Source organism: Mustela nivalis, assembly GCF_964662115.1.
Source record: "Mustela nivalis genome assembly, chromosome: 5".
Classification (NCBI taxonomy): domain Eukaryota; kingdom Metazoa; phylum Chordata; class Mammalia; order Carnivora; family Mustelidae; genus Mustela; species Mustela nivalis.
This window is the reverse complement of record NC_139024.1, coordinates 70349021-70367731: the sequence shown is the minus strand read 5'-3', so window position 1 is coordinate 70367731 and position 18711 is coordinate 70349021. Positions and strand designations below refer to the sequence as shown.

The following is an 18711-nucleotide window of genomic DNA, read 5'->3' as shown; positions in this document are numbered from 1 at the left end:
TTCTTCCTAGGAGATGGAAAACAAGAAGCTGGCAGAAAACATAAATGTTGGAGCAGGATTGTAATATCAACAGTTGAAGCACCAAGTCTGTGTTCATAAAATCCTAATCCACCTTGTCCACTCAATTAAGATACAATTATTGGTATTTTGGATCCTATTAGTCTATTATTACATTATGGAGGGCCCTGAATGGCAGGCTAGGGTTTGCGGACACCCAAATACTTCACACTCATTTAAGAATGAGAACTACTTAAGTCATAGAACCAGGTTTCCTTACATACACATTTTCTTTGGCAAAAAAAAAAAAAAAAAAGTGACAAAAATTGTCTCCCATAATTACATCTTCTCCAGCCCTAAAATATCAAAAAGGCAGGCAACTCTAGGTTGACATTTAAAGTGAGGTAAGAGTTGGAGCGCCTGGGTGGCTCAGTCATTAAGCATCTGCCTTCTGCTCAGGTCATGATCCCGGGATCCTGGGATCGAGCCCTGCATTGGGCTTTCTGCTCCATGGGAAGCCTGCCTCTCCCTCTCCCACTTCCCCTGCTTGTGTTCTTTCTCTCACTGTGTTTCTCTCTGTCAAATAAATAAAAATTTTAAAAATCTTTAAAAAAAATAAAGTGAAGTAAGAGGATAATAATTAAGTTTTTGCATTTAGAAGGTCCCCAAGAAATGAGTTACAAAACCCAACTGATCTGGAAAAAATACACTGCCAGAGAATTCAGGCACATGATAACCTATCTCTGCTCCCTGCCTTCCCCCACCACACTGTTCCTGCACTACGTTCTACGGTTTGGGTTAAAAAGGCCAACTGAAATTTGCTATGAACACTCAGCCTTTCCTATCTTTATGTATGTTCTACTCCTCTCCTGTGATATCTTCTAGCCCAACTCAAATGTATCAAACTCCATAGAACCTGCCACGATCCACAGAGTCAAAAAGAATTTTCTCCTTCCCCTGAAACTCGCTTATGATGGGGTTCTACTACACAACACCTACATGCTAGTTACACACCACACAGCTGAGTCACAGCTGGAGACTCATCTGTGATGGGATTCTACTACACGGCACCTGCATGCTAGTCACACACCACACAGCTGAGTCACAGCTGGAGACTCATCTGTGATGGGATTCTACTACACGGCACCTGCATGCTAGTCACACACCACACAGCTGAGTCACAGCTGGAGACTCGTCTGTGATGGGATTCTACTACATGACACCTGCATGCTAGTTACACCCCACACAGCTGAGTCACAGCTGGAGACTCGTCTGTCATGGGATTCTACTACACGACACCTGCATGCTAGTTACATACACACAGCTGAGTCACAGCTGGAGACTCATCTGTGATGGGATTCTACTACATGACACCTGCATGCTAGTTACACCCCACACAGCTGAGTCACAGCTGGAGACTCGTCTGTCATGGGATTCTACTACACGACACCTGCATGCTAGTTACATACACACAGCTGAGTCACAGCTGGAGACTCATCTGTGATGGGATTCTACTACATGACACCTGCATGCTAGTTACACCCCACACAGCTGTGTCACAGCTGGATACTCGTCTGTCATGGGATTCTACCACCCGACACCTGCATGCTAGTCACACCCCACACAGCTGAGTCACAGCTGGAGACTCGTCTGTGATGGGATTCTACTACACGGCACCTGCATGCTAGTTACACCCCACACAGCTGTGTTACAGCTGGAGACTCGTCTGTCATGGGATTCTACCACATGACACCTGCATGCTAGTCACACACCACACAGCTGTGTCACAGCTGGAGACTTGTCTGTGATGGGATTCTACTACAGGACACCTGCATGCTAGTCACATACCACACAGCTGAGTCACAGCTGGAGACTCATCTGTGATGGGATTCTACTACAGGACACCTGCATGCTAGTTACACCCCACACAGCTGAGTCACAGTTGGAGACTCGTCTGTGATGGGATTCTACTACACGGCACCTGCATGCTAGTTACACCCCACACAGCTGTGTTACAGCTGGAGACTCGTCTGTCATGGGATTCTACCACATGACACCTGCATGCTAGTCACACACCACACAGCTGTGTCACAGCTGGAGACTTGTCTGTGATGGGATTCTACTACAGGACACCTGCATGCTAGTCACATACCACACAGCTGAGTCACAGCTGGAGACTCATCTGTGATGGGATTCTACTACAGGACACCTGCATGCTAGTTACACCCCACACAGCTGAGTCACAGCTGGAGACTCGTCTGTGATGGGATTCTACTACAGGACACCTGCATGCTAGTTACACCCCACACAGCTGAGTCACAGCCAGAGCCAGCCAGCAAACATTTATTGAGTAGATGTATTTCTCAAGAATACCTCTAAGACAGCGATGCCAACACAGTAGTTATTTCTCTAGAATAAAATAACATACACCAATGTGTATCTCCTAAACAGCAAAAAAGGCCACCTTAGGAACATTTTCTAAAAGAAACAAGTAGCCTCCATCTATCGCATGGTATTTCCTCTCCTACTTAAAAAAGAGAGGAAGGAAGGAATTAAAGGTGTTACAAGAAATACTTCAGTCGTGTACTCCCACCCGCAGGGAGTCACCAGTCACCGGCTTGAGGATGCTGCCACTTTTCCCACAAGGCCACCAAGAAGAACTGAAGGCCTCCAGGACTGTGGCCATGGCCTACAGCTTCTAAGTGAGTTCAGAGACCGTGCTTGAGAGAGCACGACCATGCTTCTCCCTAAAAGACCACACTGAAGTCGGCGTAGTGTTGGGGATTACACCCACGTGCAGTCCACGGGACTGAGGAATCCAGAGTCTCTCTGATAGGGTTTGGAAGGAAGAGGTTCAGGGACAAGCTTCTGAGGACACTCAAGAGTTCTCATGGGTGTGTGATGTGTCATGGGATCGCCGTCTCGTGGCTCTTGCCAGCAGATGGGGACAAGCATGGGGGCCAAGTTCCTTCTGGCTGTGAAACTACACTTTCTCACACCTTCCCCTCAGTGAGTAGGGGGTGAAGCTAAGCCAATTCTGGATCAGCTTTAGCCCTTCCCAAACTATGAACTATATTGCTATTTTGACTCCTTTCCCATAGAACTGGAGTATCAGTGCCTGTGGAAACCTTTCCTCTGGGCCAACAATGGCAGAGTGCCTTTCCAGGTTGACTGGCCACATTCCCTGACGACTAAGGAGACTGTTCTAGTGGGGAAGGTGTGTGGATGTGGGTTCATGTGAGCATACAGATAGGAATGATTCTTGAGTGTTCATTTCTGTTGTAACGCTATGCCATCCAAATTCTCACAATAGTGCACACATAGAAGGGTGTGACTCACCTTGAATCTGCCATGCCCTTCACTGTTGAAGAATTGTGTCTAACTGACAGATAGAATGATTAAAGACGGAGAGTTTAGAAGTTCTTTCTGGAAAATTTTCCAGAAATCTTGACAAGGGTGGCCAAATGATATTTGCTAAAGACAATAAACAAGAAATGATGCCAAGGCTCCAATTTAAATGGTGTATGACAACCACCATTAAGCATCAGAATCATGCTGTATCAAATACTATAGCTATTAGTATACTGATTACACTGAGCTGCCAAGCTTTGAAAAGAAACAACATGCTTGATCATTAAGCCACTCTGTTCTTAACTTGAGCTATAGTAATAACTGAATCTGTGAATAGTATAATCTTTGTAAACTTCCTATTTCATTTTTTTTTTTTTTTTTTTACTTAACAGCTGTGACTCTCTTATTTTTTTAATGTATTTATTTTTGGCATGCTAGTGAGCTGAAGTTAAGTGATATACAGCAAGACTGGAGAAGAGAAATATTTCACTAACACACCATCAAAATTAGTCACAAAGGATTTTACAACTTGCAAAATAATAATCTCTTATGTGTACAAAAACTGTTATAATGGAGAAAATAATCTCATAGGGTCCTCTGATGTTTTATATATTGAACTAAAGTATATTTTTAAAATAAGATTTTATTTCTTATTATTATTTGGTCAAATAGAAAATGATTTTAGTATTTCTTTGTAACATGTAGATGAAACACCACATTGCTTGTATTTTTGCACTCTAGATTAGAAATTCGAGGTCAGACCTTTAAAAGTGATATTATTCCTTCTTTTTGTCATTAAAAGCTAAGTTAAATGTAAAGCTTACATTTTTAATGCTACAGAAAAATCTTTTATCATCAAAAGGGCCAACTGGAAATACAACTTTCTTAAGAAAAAGAATATAACACAGGGATGCCTGGGTGGCTCGGTGGATTAAAGCCTCTGCCTTCGGCTCAGGTCATGATCCCAGGGTCCTGGGATCGAGTCCCACATCAGGCTCTCTGCTCGGTGGGGAGCCTGCTTTCTCCTCTCTCTGTCTGCCTTTCTGCCTCCTTGTGATTTCTGTCTGTAAAATAAATAAATAAATCTTTAAAAAAAAAAAAAGAATATAACACATATTTTAGGAAATTAAACAAGGACATTTTAGCAAGGTATCTTAAACTAAAATGGCATATTCATCACCTTAGTCTGATTGGAGATGGAAATATCGAAGGCATTCTCCACTATCTTGAACTGCCTGAGTCCTGATTATAACTGGCTCTTTATCATTCAAATGCTTAAACTTTTATCCAACTCAGATTCAAAGACTTTTAAAGAAGAACCTGAAATAATTTCTATAGTAAGATGCATTTAATTTACAATGAAATTAAGTTGATATTTTTCTCTTTTAACTGGTATTTTTTGAACTATAAAAAAAATCACAGAATATCTTAAAAAGAAACAAGATTTTGTGCTTGATATTATAATTTGATTTTCCATGTGAGTCCCCAAGTAGATCCAGACACTGTTTCCAGACCTAAAGCAGATGCTTTAAACAATACCTACAATGATGCTCTGAGCTCAGAGCTGTTAAGTGAAACCAGAGATGGAATTCTAGACAGAGTTGTGACCAAAGCCATGCACCTCTAGCTATAAGCAACACAGACTCAACATTACACTGCTGCCAACTCTGGGATTCTTCTGGAGAAGAATGGCAGAAAGCAGCAGCAACAGATTTCTTTTCCATGCCCAAAACCCTAAATGTTAAAATGTTATAAGATCATGTCAGACTTTTAGCAAGTCATGTAAGCTCTCTAAAAATTGAGTTCCTCAACAGTAAACTAAGGGTGTGACGTGAGATCATCCTGGGTTAAAACTGAAGTTGACCACAGAGGGAACATTCCCTCCACAAATGAAGGAAAATGTGAGAAACTCGGTTTATTTTGTAAAATCTCTTTCTCATAAATGTACAGCTTCCCAGGGTGCCTGGGTGGTACATCAGTTGAGCACCCAGCTCTTGGTTTGGGCTCAGGTCATGATCTTGATCTCATGGTGGTGAGATCAAGCCCCATGTTCTGTTCTGTGCTGGGTGCAGTCTGCTTGGGATACTCTCTTCCTCTCCCTCTGACCCTCCTGGTCATGCTCTCTCTCTCTCAAATAAATAAATGAACCTTTAAAAAAGTACCACTTCCCTTTACTTTGAAAGATGAGCCTGAATGACGGAATGATGGTAGAAAAAATCATACAGATCGAAGTCCACAATGAACTTGAAACCTGCATGATTCAGCAATTTATAACCAGCTGCTCATCAAAGCTGCCCTAGACCCTTATTGGGCAGAGATGCGATTTGAGGTAATTATGGGGGAAATGATGGAATGTCTGTGATTTCCTTAAAAATACTAAAAGGAAACAAGTTATGGGAGACAGAATGGGATGAGATTAGAAAAACAGGTTTGATCATTGGTGATGGGTTTATGGGGTTCATACACTACTCTGTTTTCATGTATAGATAAGAAAAATTCCATGATACAATTAAATATATGTTTATACACACATACATACCAAATGGTGGGGGATCATACTTACAGTTTTTATACAAGGTTTTGCTCTGAGAGATTCTGACTCAATGGGTTCAGGGAGTGGCCCAGTCATGTTTTATAAAAAATACTTCTACCAATGACTCTATAGCAAACTTTGGATGAGACAGCATTAATCTGGTCTTACACCTCATTTTATAGAGGAAAGAAAGGCCCAGAGAGATAAAATGATTTGTCATTAATGTCTCACTGATGGCAGAGCTAGAACCAGATCCTCAAGCCACACGACTTCTGGTAGATGATGTGGTGTGTATGCATGGGTACACGGGCTTGTGTGTGTGTTTGTATGCGTAATAGCAATCCCAACTGCAAGTTGAAGGCTATCACAAAATGGTTATTTTTTTTGTTGTTTTCACCAAGTGTTTCCTCCTGCTGCAATTGATGTGTCTTTAGTACTCAAGAAAGTCACATTTGTATCAAGCAATTAATACACTGTAGTCATTAAAAGCATTTGCCTTATTAAGTAGATTATATCCCTTTCAACCTGGTTCAAACTATTAATTTATCTAGTCAAGCAAGTTTCAAAAGCATGAATCCTGATTATGTATAGTTAGGAATAACAGCCTGCAGAATGCTTTAAAAAATATTACCTTGGTGAATTTTCATGACCTACAATCTCTTGTCTTCAATGCCTGGCAATCTGGCTTCTTCCATCAATAGTTGCTGACAATGCTTTGGAGAAAGTCAGAAGTGACCTTTCAAATGCAAAATTCACTGGACCTCTGTCCAATGTTTACCTTCCTCACCCTCTCTCTGGCATGGGGTACTACTAACCAAACTCATTTACCTCCCTGGTCTCCCACCCTGAGCTTCTAAAGACGCTATACTCTTCCACTTTCTCTGACTTATTATGTCTTGCCTCTTTTACCAGCTCCTCTCCCATGGCCCACCACTAAAATATTGGTGTCTGTGGCTTCATGGACAATCTCTATGCTCAGTACCAAAAGCACACCTCCAGCTCTGGCTGCCTTCTGAGCTTCAGGCCCACGTAGCCAAAGTATCACGCCGGCAAGTCAATTACAAATGTCCAAAACTGACTTTCTCATCAAAGCCTGTTCCTTTTCCTTAACACTTTCAAGGATAAAATCACCCAAGGTAAAATCAGTGAGTCATTCTAGATTTCTCCCCATTCTACATTCTTCATATCCACATTTGAAGATCCACATCTGGTGGGTCCTCGTGGCTCGCATTTAACACTGCCTTCCGGTGCCATTGCTGGGTGTTGGCAGGGCCCTGGACTGTTTCAAGCTATCTATTGAACACGTGTTAGTAATGGCAGAATACATGTTCACTCTATTACTCCACACTAGCCCAGGACTGGGGTATACACCCTTTTCAGAGTTTTTCTGTCCCCCATAAGGAAATAGAGGCTAAGAGTAAAGAGACCAGATTTAAGGTCCTCCAGATTTGGTTTCAAATTCCAGCTCCCCACTTCTTATCCAGATAACCTTCAATAAGTTATTTAAGATTGCTGATCCTCACTTTCCTCATCTCTAAAGAATGAGACAATAATACCGTATACTTCAATTAAACTGCTGTAAATATTAAATGAGATGATGTTTGCAAAATGCTTAGCACCATGCCTGACCTCAGGACAATTATCACCCCTTGGGAATATGGCAATATTCATGGATTTGTAGCTTTTCTTTAACATACTACAAATATCTTCCAATGTCAATATATACATTTATATTTCTGTGATATTTTACTACACAGACATGCTATAAAATATGTAACTGATCGTATCCTTTTGGGACTATTTCTAATTCTGGCCGGAATAAAGAATATGGCAATGAACTTAAGCATAACTCTTTGCACATCGTATTATTCCCTTTGAAGGGCTTTTTGAATACAACGAGGAGCATGGTTCTCAGGCCTTGGCCAGATGCTAACTGCTCTCCGGAGGGATCCTACCAATTTATGCACTCCCATCAGCAATGAAATTAGCTGGCATCTCCCATGTAACCTCCTATTTTTCACTGCTCCAAACTTTCCTTCATCTGATAGCGCAGCAATTTTTAAATTTTAAAATGCAAATATAAAAATTTTAAATTTTAAAATGCGCCTGGATGGCTCAGTCGGTTAAGCACCTGCCTTCGGCTCATGTCATGATCCCAAGGTCAGGGGATCGAGTCCGGCATCAGGCACCTTGCTCAGGAGAAGCCTGTTTCTCCCTCTGCCTGCTGCTCCCCCTGCTTGTGGGCTTGCTCTCTCTCTCTCTCTCTCTCTCTCTCTGACAAATAAATAAATAAAACCCTTAAAAATGCAAGAAATAATCCTGTAGCTCCTAGGGTCAAGACTTCCCTCAGCATAGAAGCCTGCCTCCCCCTAGAGACCCACTCTGGCCTTCCTTCTGCCTCTGCCACTCCATGCACCTCAATGGCCCCTATGACCTCATTTTCCCACCAAACACCCTCAAACATCCCTACTTTCTTTTCGAACACAAATCTCACACTCAACACACCCTAACTGAAAACCGTGATCTTCTCCATTGAAGGAGCAACTCTGTCCTTCCAATTTCTTGAGCCAAAAACCTTGGAGCCACTTTTTACTTCTTTCTCTTACAACTCGTATCATTTCGACTTGAAGGAATTCCAATGGCTCTAACTTCAAAAGACACAGAACCTGAACACGTCGCCTCCACTGCTAATATCCTGGTGTCTCACTTGGTTTAAGACATTAAGAATATCCTGGTCCCTCCTCTTTTATGGTCTCCCTATCTATGCTGGCTCTCCTAGAGTCTATTCTCAACCCAGTAGTCTAAGGGAGCATTTTAAAACATAGATTTTCAAACCTTTGCTCAAATCTTGCAATGGTCCCACTTCGCTCAGGATCAATTCAAATTCCTAAAAGATGGCCTACAAACACTACATCCCTATGTAATTCATTGGTCCATGGTCCCTGTGATTTCATCTCATACTCCCGCCCCCCTTGCCAGCTCCACTTGGGTCACAGAGCACTCCTTGCTGGTCCTCAAATACCCTGAGCAAGCTTCTGCAAGCTTCAAAGGCTTTTGACAGACTACTCCTTCTGTGCTTCCTGAGAAAAACATCTAGCACAGCTCTCTATCCCTCCTTCATGTCTTCATACAAATGATACCTAGACTACCCAACTGAATATTGCAAGGGGCTCCTTCTCTCAATCTTCTTTGTTTGTGCTATCTTTATTATTTTAGAGCACTTACCACATACTAACATACTAAGTAATTTACTCATCAATTCTTAGTTACAGAATTTAAGCTGCATAAGAACAGCAGTATTCATCTATTTAGTTTAATAACGTCTTTCAGGTGCCTAGAGCAGTACCTGGCACATGATAGTCATACACTAAATAGCTGTTTAGCAAATGAATAAAATATCCCAGGAAGTCTTGTGCTCCATAATTTCATGCTACATATTCAAAGGATTTGGGAGGCAGCAGGAGTAAGGAAACACAAACTACCAAGACAGAATGGGATTGGGCAGCTAATCAACAAAGTAGATGGCCCCATGTTCCATCCAATAACATCATTGTTTTTCTATAATCGCTTTCTGTGCATTGTTATTCTCCCTAACAAAATGACAGTACCTTGAACAAAATTATGGCAAGTGACTAAAATTTTTCAACCAAAATGACAGGTCTAATGAACCACCATCATAGGTCATGATTACCTAGGGGCTACCATTCTGTCAGGAGGCCTCCTCAGCCAGTGAGACTTCTCTATTCAATTTGCTGCTTACATAATACCTACACGTTCTTCACACCTCAGTTCTGCTTCCCAGGGAAGCCTCTCTCATGCCCACTCCCTATTTTGTAGTCCAGGGTACCCCAGGCTACAGAATTTACTCCCTGAGTAATACTTAATACATGAGTAAATCCAGGTTTAAATTCCAGGCCTTAAAATGGCAATGTGGCCTCTAACTAGTACAGAAATAATTCTCAGACCAAGTCTCATCTAATTAACTCAAAGTACAAACTAATGAAATCCAAGTTAACACCAATTCTCTGTAGATAACAAAATCATGTCAAACGTCTCATATCCAAAATACAATTTTTTTAATTATTCTGTCTATGGTTTCATTATTTAAAAGTACAGCAGCATAAATGTTTCCTCAGATAGATAATGTACCTCAGAGAATCATGTTATAAAAGACAGGGCTATAAAGTCACCTAAGTTAATATGAATAAGCAGAGCTACAAAGCAAGATGACACATATGTATAATGGTTTTAGAAGAAATAAACTGTTCTAAGTTAAACAAAAATGGTACACCAAAAATCCTTTCTAACCCATGACAATACCAAGCCCTTTCTCAAAAAAATATAACACAATTTACAATTCTCCTTTATTAAACTTTATGTTCTTAAAGGTACTTAAAATGAACCAAAAATATTCATGCCAAAAATACATTATTTTGTAATGGTGAGAGCCATAATATAGAATATGTATATATATAAGAAACATATCTATCCATATTTAAAGAATATGTATTTATAGTTATAGATATATAGACATATTTATATTTATATTCTATATTTATAGAATGTGTATATTTTTAAGTTATAAATTATTATATATATATATTTTGTACAATTACTAGTTTTCTAAGTAGGCCAAAGCCAAAAAAAAACCCAAAAAACAAAAAACAAAAACCACAAGCTGATAACTGCACTTCCACATTATTCCACAAGATGTCAGCATGTAACCGGATAACTTCAATGGTGGTGTGGCTAGAGGGGGCTGTCTCCACCATAAACAGAACAATAGAAAACCTTTCATTTCAGGATCTTAAGTTAGAGCTTTGGTAAATGTGTTCCATATATGTGTTTTCACACATATTTTATTATTTTAAACCTATTCCTTATATTCCTACAGCAGGTTGTAAATGGTGGTATGTAGGTATTTCCTTTTAAAACATCTTAATTTTCTTCATTCCAACATAAATCTCACCAAATTCTTCACATGATCCGATGAGGAACCGTTTCCATTCTTACTGAAACCCACAAAGGATGCTAGGCATAACCAACCACTGACCTATATGCTGATCTGAGTTTGTTATTTTTCCCCATTTTACAGATGAGAAAATGGAAGAAAAAAGATCAGTGGTTCACACAGGGACTCTTTACTGCGTAGAGATTACACATTCGGTGGGCACCTGGAGTCTCCACAGAGTCCTTTGTGTGTGTGTGGGGGGGAGGGTGTGTGTTGAGAGACCCTGGTCTTGTTATTTTCCTTTGTTCCCCATTAACAGCTCTTATGCTGAGTCACTAACACCTGAGCAACTGTTACTACTGATTGTTCATAGGAGCACAGTTACCCTTGTTGAGACCTTTAACTTAGAATTAGCAAAGGGCCCAGTAAGCGTGTAGAAAGTTCTACTACAGAAACATACGAAACTCTTTCTCGTGCACATGATCGTAAAAACAATACTGAAATCTGCATAAATACATATCTTCAAGTTTTTCTTACATCGCTTGTATTCTTATCTTGCTTTTCATATTTCTCTCGGTCATAAGCCATTTTCTTCAGCAATTTCTTCATGGCTTTTTTGTCTTTTCTATGATTTTCACTGTTTTGCTTCCTCACTTGGTTGACAATAAACTTGGGAATCTACGGAGAAATAAAATTAAGTTTGGGGAGAAAAGAGAAGTGGTTCCATTATGAACTACGGAAATAATTATCTTTATGTTTTAAATGTGGAGAAAAGGTTTTGTCCGTATCATAAGACTAGGCTATTTTACATGCACTATTCATTAAATATGCAAAAAAATGCATCATATTATTCATTCACTATGAGTACAGAGCATGTACACGAAGTAATTTACCTCCCACTGTGTGAGTGAGGTTCAAAAAGAGGCTTGGTAAAGTTCAAGGATGTAGTGGCCACTTTCTCTTATTTATATGCCAAGATGAGAGACTGCCTGAGGTTTCGGGCATTAGGGTCACCACCTTGTCTGCTGGTCCCTTTAGCAGCCACCTGCCAACAACCCAGCTTTTAGCTAACTTGCAGTCCCTTTTACAAACCAGCTAGCCTCACCTCAAAAGGGAAAGAAAAACTCACCTATAAAAGCCAACGGGGTTCTAGCAATAATCTAGGAAAAATTGATCCTCAGAAATTACGTTAGCAAAAAGAAAATATTTTAGGAGTTAGCAAATTGAAACAATGAAATAATACTGTTATTTTAAAAACTGAGATTTAATAAGTGGACATTATTTTAATTCCAATGTCGTTAACTTACAGTGTTATATTTATTTCCCGTGCATGGACACCCTTTTTTTTTTTTTTTTTAATGATGCTTGCAATCACCTCTATTGGCTTGCTTTTTTAGAAAATGTAAACCTAAAATGACTTTAGAAACTAGATATCACCACTCATTAACAGAACTTAAAAATATATACTTACTGTCCACAGGACTTGTTGACACTTAATCAGTAAGTGCATGATATTAGCTGTCCCAGCTGCCATGCCGAATTCTCGCTGCTCGTTGGACTTCAAACCCAGTGTGTGACACATGAAGAGATTCGGGGCCATGACCATGGCGACATTCATGGTTGTCATCTTATTTTTCTCTCTATTGTCTATTACTCTTTGGAGAAATTCAAGCAGGGCCTGAAACAGAAAGGACTCTTCTAGATTTGTGCTTTCGTGAAGATAAGAGATGGAAACACTGCCGTGTATGGGATTTTTTACTTAGTTAAAAACAAGTAAGTTGTGCATAATAACCACAGTCGGCTCGCTACGTTCCGTGGGCCTCAGCATCAAAGCTTCTCCATTCGGTTAGCACTCTGGGGTGGTGTTTTGTTCTGTGAAGGGCTACGGCACAGGGGAATGAGGCAGACAGGACACCCATCTGACCCAGGCAGTGGGGAGAGGAATGGAGAAGCGTCAAACACAGGGCCTACGGGAGCCATGGAGCACTGAAAAGCAGTTTCAGATATCCTACAAATATTCACTTGCTTCAGGAAGTGCTTCACTTTTGTCTTTAGGGGTTAAAAAAATCTCCTTAGAAAAAGGCTCATTTAACCTCAGTTTCATGTGCTGTAAGGTACTCAATAGCTAGCTGACAAGAAATCTAGAAAGAATGGAGACTGTCATGTGGAGGGATGAGGGGGTGAACAGAGACCAAGGAAGAGTTTTTTGAAAACTGAATGTGTACATAAAAAGGAACTTTTCGCCAGAACAGAACATACTGTTTTATGCTCATTTTGACACCACCCACCTCCCACCTCTATTGCCAACACTCCTGGGTCCTCTGAGCCTGCCCTCCGTAATAGCCACAGGCAACTTAGATCACTATCCTCCTGATAGGACCTAGGGCTTTAAGTTCTTCTTTTGCCTTCTTCCTTGAATTAATTTTGGTCTAGACCAGTAACAACAACAATATAAGTATTCGATGTTCTCTAGCGGTGAGGCCTGGTTTTAAGCATATCACAGACATCATCTCACTTAATCCTAACCGGAGAGAGAAGCTATAATTATCTCCCTTTTACAGATGAGGAAACAAGGTGTAAGAGAATTTAAGTAATGTACCAGAGATCATAGAGCTGGCAAATGGTGGAGAAGGTCTCTCTGGCTTTTGCTTCTGAACTCTTTTTTTTTTTTTAATTTTTTATTTCTTTTCAGCGTAACAGTATTCATTGTTTTTGCACCACACCCAGTGCTCCATGCAATCCGTGCCCTCTCTAATACCCACCACCTGGTTCCCCCAACCTCCCACCCCCCGCCCCTTCAAACCCTCAGATTGTTTTTCAGAGTCCATAGTCTCTCATGGTTCACCTTCCCTTCCCATTTCCCTCAACTCCTAACTACACAAAGAATTGGGGTTCCTGGGTGGCTCAGTGGGTTAAGCCTCTGTCTTCAACTCAGGCCATGATCTCAGGGTCCTGGGATCGAGTCCCGCATCAGGGTCTCTGATGATGAGGGAGTCTGCTTCCCCCTCTCTCTCTGCTTGCCTCTCTGCCTACTTGTGATCTCTGTCAAATAAATAAGTAAAATCTTAAAAAAAAAAAAACTACAAAAATAATCATGTTTTGATATTTAGCTTAAAATCCCAATCAGAAAGAGGCCAAATAAATGATATCGAAGTGGAAAAAGAAAGAAACAAAAAGAAGCTGTTCATCTCTCCCAAGATTTGGCGGGGTGGGGGTGGAAATTCCTATGTTAACAGGCGGATCTTAAATCAAGGTTAGCTGCTATATAGACTTCAAAAATTTGAAACAAACTAAAGGCACTCAGTATCTAACCATAAGATTTATGTATCTAATATCTGGTACAGCTCTCAGAAAGCTACACTGTAATCCAAGCATAAGGTTATATAGTAACAATACCTTCTCAAATGAGGACAAAAGATTAATTGGTGAGGGTTGGGGGAAAAAATTTAATTTTGTTCCAGAGACTAGAATAATTAGTCAGGGAGCAGTGTATCTCTTTCTTTACAAAGCATAAATTTTAGAGATTAGGTAATAAACCACCATAATCGTGGTGCACATATGCAGTAAGATTATTTAAACCATTACCATCAGAATATTCAAACGTGTGTATTTCTGTGTATGTAGATTATGAAATTTAAAAAATGTTAACCTTGCCCTTACTGAAAGCACTTCATCTTCAGATAGATTTTCTCTTTACCTGAAATAGAAGAACTGACCTTTTTCAAAAAATATCCAGGCATGTGGGTAGCTCAGTCAGTTAAGCGTCCAACTGCTGACTTCAGCTCAAGGTCATAAGATTGAGCCCCCACATTGGGCTCCACAAGGGGGCATGGAGCCTAGTTTATGATTCTCTCTCTCCCTCTCAAAAAAAAAAAAAGTATCACTAGTCTCTATTACATAAGTCTCACTGGATCTATTCCCTGAAAAACAGTCTGATTCCCAACACAGTCATTTATTAGCTAGGAGAGATCTTAGGGTAAACTTCTGACAACTCTGTCCTTTAAATTCTTCCTACTCATAAAACAGGAATACTAATCTTCCAGCCTGCCAGGACTGAGCAAGACAATGTGTACAGCTATCTTCCTAAAAATATAAATAAATAAATAAACAAATACCAATATTTATATTAACGCAGATCTGCTAATACTGGTCTACGTTGTTCCTCCAAGTAAAAAGTATCCAAATACACAATAATACAAGGTCAAAAAGATCCCCCCCCACCAAGCAGTTTGTCTAGACATCTGTCTCTTTAGGCTTAAAGTAGGACATGGTGCCTCCTAACCCTTCAGTATGCCGTAGTTACAGTGTACAAAGTTTATACACCTGATCCCGTTCCTCCAAACAGCAAATGCAAGAGTGGCATTAGGCTCGTAAAAAACTGGAGAAGTTTGCATTAAGCTTCCTGAAATTATCTTGTGACAGAGTTTTCCTTCACTTTGAACTAAATGTAAGTGGTTTATTTTCTTGTACATATGGCATTTCTGTTTCAATGTTTCTGTTCTTAGAGTCCTAGTTTGAAACATCTATCAAGGCCAGCTAATTAAGCTCTTAAATAAAGCTTAATTATTAATTTTTTTTTGCATGTTCCAATATTTTATTCTAAATGAGTATTTCCTTCTTGATGCATACAATTATACTCCTAGGAACCTTATATGAAAAAAATTAAAGCTATTCTAAAATTTTAAAAAGTATCTCTTTCAACAGAATTTTCAAAAGAGTGTGCCGGGGACTCTGAAGGCAAATTCCAAAGCTGAGTCGTAGACCAGCCTTGCCCCAATAGAAACCATGTTGGAATAAGTGTTTCCTCTCACACATATTTGAACTCATTGGAATGCAGACATGTTTTAAGTAAATCATGTGTCTTTCAATGCCTGCCTTATACTGGTCAGTCACAGAGCCATCACAGACAGGTACCTCTATGTGAATAAGAAAAAGATGGATTAAATTTCTCTTTCAGGGCTCTGTGTCAGGGCAGAGTTGACAAGAAGACTGGAAATCAGTCCTCACGCTGTCCTATTTCAGCCACAATCTACCCTTAAACAGCCAACTCTGGTCACATAATGTTCAAATGTAACCCTTTCTGGTGCTGGCCTCTCTCTTCAAAACACCTCCAACTAATGCACAGCCTTCTCAGCATGTAACAATCGGTGAAGCAAAAGAACTTTTTTTTCCCCTGACTTAGTAAAGGGAATAACTCTTTGGAAGTTCTCCTGTAGAAATGCAGGGATTTTACTCCAGTAATCCTCATAAACTCTTTCATCCAGAAAAGTTCAGTATTAACATTCAATTCCTTGGGCCGAAGGAACTATCACCCAGTTTCAGTTCAAAGAGTCTTAATGAGGTACAGGAAAAACTTCCAAGATTTATCAACTGGCTTTGTTTTCTCTACATGAAATTTCTTGGCATGATTTTTCATTTTAAATAGAAAGAAATATAGAGGGTAGAGGGGCAAGGGTTCTGCCCCTGGCTATATAAAAACAATTTTTTGAGGCAATGACAAAACTTAAGGTAACTACTCTTTCTAAATTATATTTTAGAAGTTCCTTTTTCTTTCATAAGTTTATAACTAAACCTTTACAACTACTCTGTAAACTTTTGATGTTAAGAAAATAAATCAATATGGAACAATCCACTGATTATTATAAAAGCCTCCAATAATGCTTATAATAAATGGTATTAAATCATATAGACCAAATCACTTTGAAATGCTGATGTAAATCAAAAACTCAGGGCAGCCATTAGAGAAAGTACTAGAACTTCTTTGAGTCAGTCTATCTTTTGGCTAACCAAACATTTCAAAAATCATCATTATTACTTATTTCGAACTCTACTGCTTAGCACTACAAATGTAACATCTTTAGGCAACAGTAGGTTTTATTAGATGAGCCTTACAACTTTCTTTTTAAACATCCATTTCTAACTTACATGTTCATTAAATTAAATTTGGAAAACATAGAAAAATAAAAAGGAGAAACCAAAAGCACCCAAATTTCCATCAAAAAAAAAAAAATGAACCTCCCTCATTGGTTTCGGTAGAGGCGTTCCAGCAAAAATTAAACACCTGATAATACTATTAACATGACTAGTCTAGTACATACACTAGTGAAGAGTTAAAAACTTCCACCATTTATCTTTAAAAGTCAGTCTTTCCTTTAGACACTTAACTAGGAACACTTCCATGAAAACATCACCTTGTTTTACCACAAATAATGAGAAATCACTCCTCTGAGTTCTGAGGGATATTTAACGTAAATCAATCTGCTGACCTTAAGTGTGTCTCTGTTTGCATCAGGCAGGAGGATGACAAGAAGGTTCAAAGCCTGTAGTTGTTGCTTCCTGGTTGGAAGACCTGCAGACAGATTAAATAAATCGGAACTCTTTTCTTTACCAAACATTTTTTTTTTTACTTCCTTTTTTCATTTTGTAAGAAAAAAGTTATTTGGCATAAACATCCCTGTGAAATTTAAGACACAACAACTGAGCAGCGAGCATTCTTGAGAGTGTGTTTAAGAGAGATCAGGAGAAGCAGCTGCTGCGTTAGAGCTTCCTCTCAGAATGCTCACTTCCAACTGTGATCATATGACGAGCGGCCTTATGTTTGCAGACACACAACAGTGCTTTGGAAATAATTTTAACTTCTGCGTGATAATTATTCCCCAATGAAGAGACACAGAAAGTTAGCCCTTCCACGGTATGGTGTGAGGGTGCCTCTGTAACAGTGAAGGTTGTTTCTTCATCGGTGAGTGGACAAATCACATGCTAAGATTCCACTGATTCCAATAGGAAGAAGTAAAATGGAGCCTGGAACACAGTAAGTGGTAGATAAATATCTATGGGATGAATTAGAAAACCAACCAGTGATGACTGAGTCAAAGAGGTACACAATGATCATTGATAGTTATCACTTTTAGTAACCATCGACATGGAAGTAATACTCATGGATATTTGAAATCGTTCTGGTACCTTGTTCCTAAAGAGTGGATTTGTCCTTGAATCCATATCCAAAGAATGTATGCAAAAGAGCATAACTTAACCATTACAAATATTTTAAACACAAGATGATTTTAGTCATGTCTCCCCAAGAAATTCTGAAGAAATGATATGAGAAGACACATGAGAATCATCTTGATATTACATGCTTTAGATAAACAATGGAGTATTACTCAGAATATGCTGGAAATAATGGAATATTACTAAGTCATAAAAATAGAAATCTTGCCATTTGTGACAACACGAATGGGTCTTGAGAGCATTATACTAAGTAAAACAAGACAAAGACAAATATATGATTTCACTTATATGTGGGATTATAGAAAAACAACAACAAAAATCAGCTTATAGATACAGGACAATTAGTGGAAGCTAGGGTTGGGAGGGGTGTGGGCAAAATAGGTGAAGGGCATCAAAAGGTACAAATTTCCAGTTATAAAATAGTGAAGTCATGGGGACATAAGGTACAGCATGGCAACTACAGTTGACAATATATTGCATATTTGAAAGTTGCTAAGAGAGTAGATCTTAAAAATTCTCATCACAAGAGAAAAAAATTCTGTAAATATACATTGTGATGGATGTTAACCAGACTTACGGTGATGATCACTTCACAATACATAAAAATATTGAACCATTATGTTGTACAGAATGTTGTAGGTCAATTATATCTCAATAAAAAAAATTTGGAAGGACCCAGAAGAGTTCTGGTGGACACTGTAGCTCACCATAATCATCAATAGTGGTACCTTTTCCCTCTCAAGGTGTCCCAGTTGGGAAATTAAAGATATAGTCATTAGAATGTAGCGATGGCATTTTTCCTTTTTTGATGGTCTCTGGGACTAAAAGGAATAATTACACCAGTATGCAAACCTTATAAGATCTCTGT

At 39.3% G+C, this 18711-nt stretch overlaps 1 protein-coding gene across 13 annotated transcripts in view; it reads right to left on the bottom strand.

The window, feature by feature from the left end:
- Positions 1-18711, bottom strand: part of ARHGAP18 (Rho GTPase activating protein 18) — a 283705-nt gene that overhangs the window by 96940 nt on the left and 168054 nt on the right. For 12 of the 13 annotated variants that reach the window (XR_014311936.1, XR_014311937.1, XR_014311938.1 and 9 more), the window contains exons 10-12: positions 17099-17181; positions 12304-12510; positions 11370-11510 (exon numbers count right to left, since the gene is read on the bottom strand). Coding sequence is in view for 8 of the 13 variants with exons in the window: in XM_082731212.1 (XP_082587338.1) it covers positions 11370-11510; positions 12304-12510; positions 17099-17181 (431 nt within the window). In the remaining 5 variants the exon portion in view is untranslated. Of the gene's footprint in view, positions 1-3973; positions 4413-11369; positions 11511-12303; positions 12511-17098; positions 17182-18711 lie in introns of those variants that run through there. The other variant, XM_082731207.1, reaches the window with a different exon arrangement.